Here is an 8,993-nt window from a genome sequence, read left to right on the forward strand (position 1 = left end):
GTCCGAAACCTGCTGATCTTCCAGCTGAAGGAGTTGACCCCGACTGAGTGTTGCAGACTGGCACATTCCAAGGTCCAGGACTACGTGCTGAGGGACGCGCTGAAGCTTGGGGCAGCTGCCGCCAAGGCGTGGTGGGAAAAGACCACTGTGTAACATCTGCCTGCCTAAGAAGAACAGGGGGCCCATGCAGTCATTTGGGCTCTGCTGACGCCTCAGCTAAATATATGGACATATGATTGATAAACGTACAGACCTGTGTATACAAATGATAAATTCTGATCTCTGTATGTAAATGTTTACGTATGTATGGCATGACCAACTGTACAGACCATCAAATTATTTTATGAATAAAGCATATTTTTGAAATTACAAAAAAAGATAGCTCTCTGCAAGGGCAATGTAACCAGTCCTATTGCACTGCCCGTCCTGATAAAACCTTCACATGGGAATGTGCTCAGGGTGATAATGCATTTTCCTGAGAGATAAATTCCCATCCTTATTTTGAAATGCATCCCTGGTCTTGTCTGCTTAACTTCTCTTGCCCTGCCATAGTGAGTCTAAAGGTAACAACATATTTGAATAATTAAGGAAACAGAGATTGGGAATCATCGGTATTGCTGATTTATCCTTTGTCCCAGAACAGGCAGCATTTTGCAGTGACCATTCTTTTGTTCACATTTAGAGGTGGTAGTCTGCAGGATGCAATATTTCCATACAGTAAAAACTTATAGGAAGGATATTATTAAGCTGGAGAGGTTTCAGAAGAAATTTCCTCAGCTGCCTGAGGAAGAAGAGACGTTGTTGGGTCTTTGTACTCAATGAGTCCACATGAAGAGTCCAAGAAAACTTGTTGTGGATAACCACTCCCAGGAGCTTGACACTTTCCACCTCTGTGCTTTTAATGTGTAGGGGAGCATGAGTAACATCCCATCGAAAGTCAATAATTAGATCCTTGGTTTTGCCGGCATTGAGAGCTAGGTTGTTCTCAGTTCACCATTCACATCAGGGTGCGTAACAAATGCTGGTCTGACCAGCGATGCACCGATCCCTTCAGAGAGTAAACTTTAGAAAAAGACAGGGGCAAGGAAATGATTGTCGGAGATCCAACAGGCAGCGGCTAGGAGTGGGGACCCTCACCCCTCACATCATCACCATGTCACCCAGCTGAGGATGCACCGCGGGCTGGATGACAAGAGCTAGCTGTCGGGACTGCTCTCTCCTTTCCTGTGAAACACACAACACACCAGCTCCTGATTTCCCCCAACAGGAAGAAGTCTCTCAGCTGAGTGACCAACAGTCAATCTGGATTGAACTCTTCCCTGGTCACGCATTTCTGTGATTCAATGATAAGCTTGGCGAACAGAACCACAACAACGAGCACCCGAGCTACAAATCTTCTCCCAAACTTTGATCAATGATAAGCCATCAAAAGCTCAAACAAGTAAACAAAATTTCCACAAATAAACAAATCAAGTGAAAGCACAGGACTACTGTAATTGCTCTGAAGGTCAAAGATTGACTTTAAGCAAACATCACAGTGGGAATAAACTAAATAATCAACCGCTGTGGTTTCATAAATTCTCTTGGCAGGAGCCTTTGTTTCTGTTTAATTTACTGGTTCCACACATTACTCTTGCTCACGTGGTGAATTTTGTGCCATTTACAAGCTACATTCCAGTGCTTAATTAAAATTCAAATTTGCTTTATGCAGTCATATGTGGCGGTCCCCACTTGCACAGTACTTTATTTGCACACAATATGCCAAGCATTTACAGAACTTTTGACCTTTCTTCTCCATGCCAATGTAATTTATTCATTGCGACTCAACTTATCATAAGCCCCTCAATAGGCAAGATCAGCCTGGGTGCTGTAGTCGCTTTGTTCTCATGCTGTGTAAAGTAAGAATTAATAATCTTGAGGTAAGCAACAGGCTCAATAGTGAGAAGTGATTATGTTATTAAGACATGAGCAGACAATTGGCCAGAACACAAGCTGTAGGAGAAGGGCCTCTGTGAATTAAACAAAAGCCTCTGGTATATCTGATTCTTAACATCTGATGGAAAGCTATCAGGAAATAATATACTAAATTTAGAGAGTGCACTGTATTTTCTAAATGACTTCTTTCTCTTCTAAGATGACTAAGTCATGCTGGTTTTGGGGCTTCCTGATTTTAATCTGGTCAAGCAGCTGTAGGCCATTCAGCCCTTCCTGCCTGCTCCACCATTCAACATGACCATGATTGATTATCCAACTCACTCCCCTGTTCCTGCTTTCTCCCCCATACCCTTTAGCTCTAACAACTATATCCAACTCCATCCTGACAACATTTTTGAATGACCGCTTTCTGCGGCAGATAATCCCATGGGTTTTCCCTGTGGAATCTGGATCCAGCTGGGATATTTGGCTGTGTGACTGTCGATGGCCTATTTCACAGAGACAGCTGTGGCTCACTGGGTCGTGGTCTCTGGGCTCCCACTGCATGACCGGAGCACAAAAACCAAGGGTGACCCTGGTGAGGGAGTGCTGCAATGTCAGAGGCACTGCCTTCTGAGAGGGTGACAAGAAAAGATCCAAAGACTGCTATTTGGAAACGTAGCCAGGAGCTATCCTCTTTGTCCTGGGGTCAATATTTATCCCTCATTCTCCATCATAAAAACCTTCCTCCATGATCACTGCCTTATTACTGATTGTGGGTGTTTGCTGCCCCCTAACTTACTGATGTCTTTCCCACCATACAGGACTGACTATACTCCAAAGTAGTCCATTGGCTGAGAAGGAGGACCCTGTGGTTCTGAAGGTGCTTTATGAGTGCATGTCTTTTGTGTTCAGCTCTTTATCACTAGCTAGCTACATTATCAGGCAGGAGTCCCCAGACTTCAGGAGCAAGCTCACAGAGGGCTGGGTGACTTGCTTTTCACCAATTCATGCGAAACTGGTAAACAGTAAACTTCCAATGTCACCAGGTTCAGTTTAACAGGGCTCCTGGTGGTTACCAGTCCAGGTCCTGGGGAAAATGTAAAACACCTGTCTGAGATGAGTCTGAGCAAATGCTGAATGAATATTTAGGACAAATGAATTTTAGCTTATCTCCATCAGAAATAAACTCAGCAACGGGAACTGGCTGCCAGCCAGTTAAACAGAACTGCCACAATGAACACAGGCTCCAGACAAGGAAAATAAGCATTTTGTCCTCAGGAATGTTTCTCACTTTGGAGAATGCTTGATGTGAGAAACACACTGAGTGCCATCTGTACATTGCAACAATGCAAAGGAATGATAGGAAATGCCGTCACTTCCTCAGGCCAACGCACATAGGTAATTCGGAATGTCATCCATATCATACTCTGTTCCTGAAATCTAAACAGGAACCAGGACCCAGAATGTTACTGAAGCAACATTTAGATTCTCAGCAATCTGTGTACCACTTAATGCCATTAAAACCTAATTTGTTAATCTTCCGGAACAAACACATCAATACTGATTACAAACACTGCAGAGTTCAATGGCACAAGATCATAAGACACAGGAGCAGAAATTAGGCCATTCAGCCCATCGAGCCTGCTCCACCATTCAATCATGGCTGATAGGTTTTTCAACCCTATTTTTCTGCTTTCTCCCAGTAACCATTGATCCCCTTGATACTCAAGGACCTATCTATCTCTCTTTAAGTATGATCAATGTCCCGGCCTCCACAGCCTTCTGTGGCAGTGAATTCCATTGATTCCTCACTGTCTGGTTGAAGATGTTTCTCCTTATCTCCATTCTAAATGGTCTTCCCTTTACTCGAAGGCTGTGCCCTCGGGCCTAGTCTCTCCTACCAGTGGAAACATCTTCCCAACATCTACTTTGTCCAGGCCATTCGGTAATCTGTAAATTTCAATCAGATTCCACCCCCCCCATTCCTTCTAAACTCCATCGAGTATAATCCCAGAGTCTTCAAACATTCCTCATATGTTAAGCCTTCCTAACTACTGACTCAACCTACAGGTTTACCTTAAGAGAAACCTGGACTAGAACTCCCGAGTCCCTTTGCAATTCAGATTTCTGAGTTTTCTCCCCGTTTAGAAAATAGTCCACACCTCTACTCTTCCTACCAAAGTGCATGACCTCACACTTTCCCACATTGTACTCCATCTGCCAATTCTTTGCCCACTCTCCTAACCTGTCCAAATCCTTCTGCAGCCTCCCCGCCTCCTCGATAGTACCTGCACCTTTACCAAACATAGCCAGAATGCCCTCAGTTCCTCCATCTAGATCATTAATCACAAAAACAACGATCATACGACAAGTCAAACAGAGGGCAACCAGAGAATTTCTCGAAGCAGGGCACTCATCCACGGACTCCATCAATAAACACATAGACCTGGCCCCAATATACCGGCCACGACAATGAACAACTGGAATCAGTAACCGGAAGCAGCAGGAATGGAACCAAATACATTTCACAGCAGCGTTTCACAGGAGGCTTCACAGCTCTGAGGATGTCACCCAGACAGGGGATGAAACATCTGCAAACCAACTTGCCAGCTCGGCGAACATACCCACAACTACGGCAGATCATTAATAATAAAGAAAACTGTTGTGGGCCCAACACTGACCTTGGAAAAGAATCTTGAAAAAGACCCTGCCATCCCCTAATCTAGTGCACAGTGAACCCAGATCCCCAGACTAGCTCTCACAATAAAAGGAATTGAGCTGAACTCAAAACTACTGGGCCAGATGGAGAATTTAGATTCAGTTAACTAAACAAAACTGGAATAAAAAGTCATTGTCAGGTGTGGTAACCAAAGACCAAAAGGTAAAGTTAGTTTCAAAAGATACTCTTCATGCCCTACTATGTTAAGGTAAGGCATTTCCATGACCATTTACTATACAGTGCATATAAGCAATGAACCTGATAGTAGCACTAAAAAGTGATTCATTTATAACTTGCACTTTATTAAAAGAATTTACTTTCTCTGACACAGCAGCAGAAGTGTCAATCATCCAGACCATTTAACCTTTCAATATGTGAAACTACTCTGTAAATGAGCATTGTGAAATTGCTAATGCAGTCAGTCAAACTGGGCCTCAGCTGTATCAATAATCTGTTGGATTTCTGGGTTCCCAGCTAAGGATACATCATGAACATTTTCTTAGAGACTTCCAAAAGAGTTTGCATTTGCTTTTTGCATCACTGAGTCTCTGATAACAGAGGAGGACCTTCAGCCCAGTGAGTCCATGCTGTCTCTCAGCAAAGTAGTCAGTTACACACCCCCACTTTATCACCACTGTCAAGGTGAATTTCTTCAAATGCCTACATAAAATATTTTTGAAATCATTCAACGTCTCCACTTTCACCACCCTGAAGGTTGAGGGTCCCAGGACATTATCATTTGCTAAATAACAACATTCATCCTCACATTCCCCCAGTTCTCTTGATCAAACCCTCAAATTTGTGTCCCCTACTCCCTGCACCATCAGCTAAATGGAACAATTTCTCCTTCTTCACTTGATCCTAAACAACCACAATCTTGCCCACCTCAAACAAATCTCCTGTCAATCTTCTTTGCTCTGAGGAGAATAACCATAGTTCCTCTGAACTAACCTTGGAGCTAAATGTCCTCATCTCCCTGGAGCCATTCTGGTGAATCTATCTCTGCATCCTTCACAAGAACCTTCTACATCCTTCCGAAAGTGTGGTGACCAGAACTGGACACAGCACTCTGACTGAGGCTGTGAATAAGAGACTCAGAAAGTCCAGCATAACTTTTCAAAACCCTGCCTTTGTTTACGAAGCCTGAGCTCCCAGACTGATGCTAATGCAACCCTGGGTCCTCTGTTTCCCCCCGCTAATGATTTTGAATTGGGCCATTAAGTCTATGTTGCTTCTCTCATCCCCTTCCACTAAAGCGCATCACCTCAAACTTGTCCTGACTGAATTCCATCCCCCACTGCTGGCAGCTTCATTGTATCCTGTTACAGTCATTTGCTATCAGCCTCAGCGTTACCTTCAAGTTTGATATCATCGGCAGATGCTCACATTTTTATCCGAAACCTAATATTCAAGTCATCCATGTGTATGCCAGGAAAACAGAAATGATCCAATCACTGACCCTTGGCCATCACCACCATCTAGTCCAGAGAAGAACTACTGACGGCTGGAATGATTCCCGAGGTCAGATGCGTATTTTATGAGGAGAGATCGAGTAGATTAGGCATATACTGTCGGGGTTTTAGAGGAATGAGAGGAGACTTAATCAAGGTATATCAGATGCAAAAGGTGATTGATAAAGTAGATGTCGAAACGACGTTTCCTCATGTCAGTCAATTGAGAACGAGAGGTCATAGTTTTAGGATAAGGAACGGCAGACTTAAAACAGAGGAGGAGGAAAGTAGGAGGAAATATTTCTCTTAGAGGGTCACGAATCTGTGGAATTCGCTGCCCCACAGTACCGTGGATGCTGGGATACTGAATACATTTGAGGAGTTAATCAGATTTTTAATAAGTTGAAGGGTTAGGGGGCAGGGAAGTGAAGTTGAGGCTGAGATGAGATCAGCCACGGTGGTATTGGATGGCAGAGCAGGTCTGAGGGGCCGAATGGCCTGCTCCCAGATTTTATGACCACAACTCACTGTTCTCTGTCCTGAAGCCAATTTCTCGGCTGAGCTCCTCCCATTTCACAAGCTTCAGTTTTGTCAATCAGCCTTTTTACGTGAGACTTTATCAAGCAATGATTTCCTCACTCTGACAAACCACAAGGAAGGAACGTAGATGTTTGTGGTTGGCACAAACAGATGATGATAATAAAATGAAGGGGCGGAGGATGTGGCTGCATCTCAAGCTTTGACAACGGAGACAACCTGATCACAGAAGGAGGCCATTTGGCCCATCGTGCCTGCACCGCTTCTATTCCCTTGTGCCAATCTCTTGCTTTTTTCCCATATCCCTGCACACTAATTCTATCCAGAGAATCCTCTTGAATATCTCAATTGAAGCTGCCCCCACCACATCCCCAGGCAGTATAGTCCACATCCTAACCACCCAAACTGACAAAGTTTCTCTCATGCCATGCTTGCATCTTTTACATATTACTTTAAACCTATGCCATCTCCTTCTCTTCTCTTTTACGAAGGGAACCCCATTCTCCATATCTACTCTGTCTAGCCCGTTCACTGTTTTGAAAGTGTCTATCAGTTCCCCTCTCAGCTGTATATAAAGCAAAATATGGTGGATGCTGAAAATCTGAAACAAACACAGAAAACGCCAGAGAATCTCAGCAGGTCTGTCAGCACTGATGGAGACACAAACCGAGTTAACGTTTCTGGTCCAGGATAACTATTTTCTGTGTTTGTCTCACCTCTCAGCCTTCTTCTCTCAAAGGTCCTACTTCTTCAACCTATGTATCAGAAGCTGCTTAATTTCACAGTCAACATGAATAAAAAACAACAGGGTACAGATATGCTCACAACAGGCTGCAGAAACATGTGAGAGGGGAACGATTTAAAAGGGACTTAAGGGGCAACTTTTTCACACAGAGGGTGTTGAGTGTATGGAATGAGCTGCGAGAGGAAGTGGTAGAGGCTGGTACAATTACAACATTTAAAATGTATCTGGATGGGTATATGAATAGGAAGGGTTCAGAGAGATATGGGCCAAGTGCTGGCAAATGGGACTAGGTCAGATTGGGATGTCTGGTTGGTGTGGACAAATCAGACCGAAGGGTCTGTTTCCATGTTGTATGTGTTAGTTGAAGTCAGGTGAGCACTCAGATTAGCAAATAGTCACAATTAAATCCTCACTGTGTTGATCAGGGAGTCACGTGCAACATAGTTTGTTCAGGCTTACCTTGAGTAATCCCCTTTTGCTTCCTGCAGGAATGAAGAGAGGAGACCATGCGTTAGTTACATTTTATAAACACACAAACTTTCTCGCAATGTCCCAATGCTAACCCTCTGGTTTGTGGAACGCTGTGGCACAAAACACCCTGCACCCAGTGTTCTGTTATTTACAGCCTAGGCCACCTGGTATCCTGCATGTGACACTCGATTGTTAACGCTCTGGTCAATGTGAGGTCATCACTAACACTAAATACTGGCTCCCTCCTTATTTAACTGATACATGCATCGGAACAAAATCCACACAGTTTACTTAAAAAATGCATTTCAATAGCATTTGTGTTTACAACGACTGACCATTGTGACGGTGCTGCTTTATTCCAGTGACTCTGGACGAGAGGGTTAGCAAGGAGCCTGTGTTTGTGATGATTTTCCAAGGAGCCGGAATTCTTAGCTGAGGTTGGAGTCTCTCAGCAGGAGCAGAAAGGTCCAGGCCACCCCATCGTGTCCTGCCTCTGGCCTGCCTGTCCTGATGAAGGAACCCATCAAAGTACAGAACCACCACAACAAGGGCTAGCATCCTCGGAGAGAGCAGAGTGGGCTGGGGGATGGCAAAGTGGTGAACGCTGCAGGTTGGGACCCCTCAGCAGGGACAAGGGCTGCCCATAATGGAGACCAGCCCCTTCCCCTATACCAACATCAACTATGCCCCTCGCTACCCACCTTCCCAAAACAGACCCAAAACCCTACACATCCCACACCCAGAGACCACCCAAGATTCACTGGGTGGTCATTCCCCTAATGTGAGTGTCCCTCATGAGACTGTCCCTGAGGTGACTGTCCCCTCATGTGAGTGTCCCTCATGAGACTGTCCCCTCATGTGTGTCCCCTCATGTGACTGTCCCCTGATGTGTCCCTCATGTGACTGTCCCCTCATGTGAGTGTCCCTGATGTGAGTGTCCCCTCATGTGAGTGTCCCTGATGTGACTGTCCCCTCATGTGACTGTCCCTGATGTGTCCCTGATGTGACTGTCCCCTCATGTGTGTCCCTCATGTGAGTGTCCCCTCATGTGAGTGTCCCTGATGTGACTGTCCCCTCATGTGACTGTCCCTGATGTGTCCCTCATGTGAGTGTCCCCTCATGTGTGTCCCTCATGTGAGTGTCCCCTCATGTG

At 44.8% G+C, this 8,993-nt stretch overlaps 1 protein-coding gene across 6 annotated transcripts in view; it reads right to left on the minus strand.

Moving 5' to 3' along the window:
- frmd4a (FERM domain containing 4A) overlaps window positions 1-8,993 on the minus strand; it is a 721,373-nt gene that overhangs the window by 129,729 nt on the left and 582,651 nt on the right. For all 6 annotated transcript variants that reach the window (XM_043714187.1, XM_043714188.1, XM_043714186.1 and 3 more), the window contains one exon: window positions 7,829-7,851. In XM_043714187.1, coding sequence (XP_043570122.1) covers window positions 7,829-7,851 — 23 coding nt within the window. The remainder of the gene's footprint in view (window positions 1-7,828; window positions 7,852-8,993) is intronic.

The sequence above is a fragment of the Chiloscyllium plagiosum genome, chromosome 23 (assembly GCF_004010195.1).
Source record: "Chiloscyllium plagiosum isolate BGI_BamShark_2017 chromosome 23, ASM401019v2, whole genome shotgun sequence".
In the NCBI taxonomy this organism is placed as follows: Eukaryota; Metazoa; Chordata; class Chondrichthyes; order Orectolobiformes; family Hemiscylliidae; genus Chiloscyllium; species Chiloscyllium plagiosum.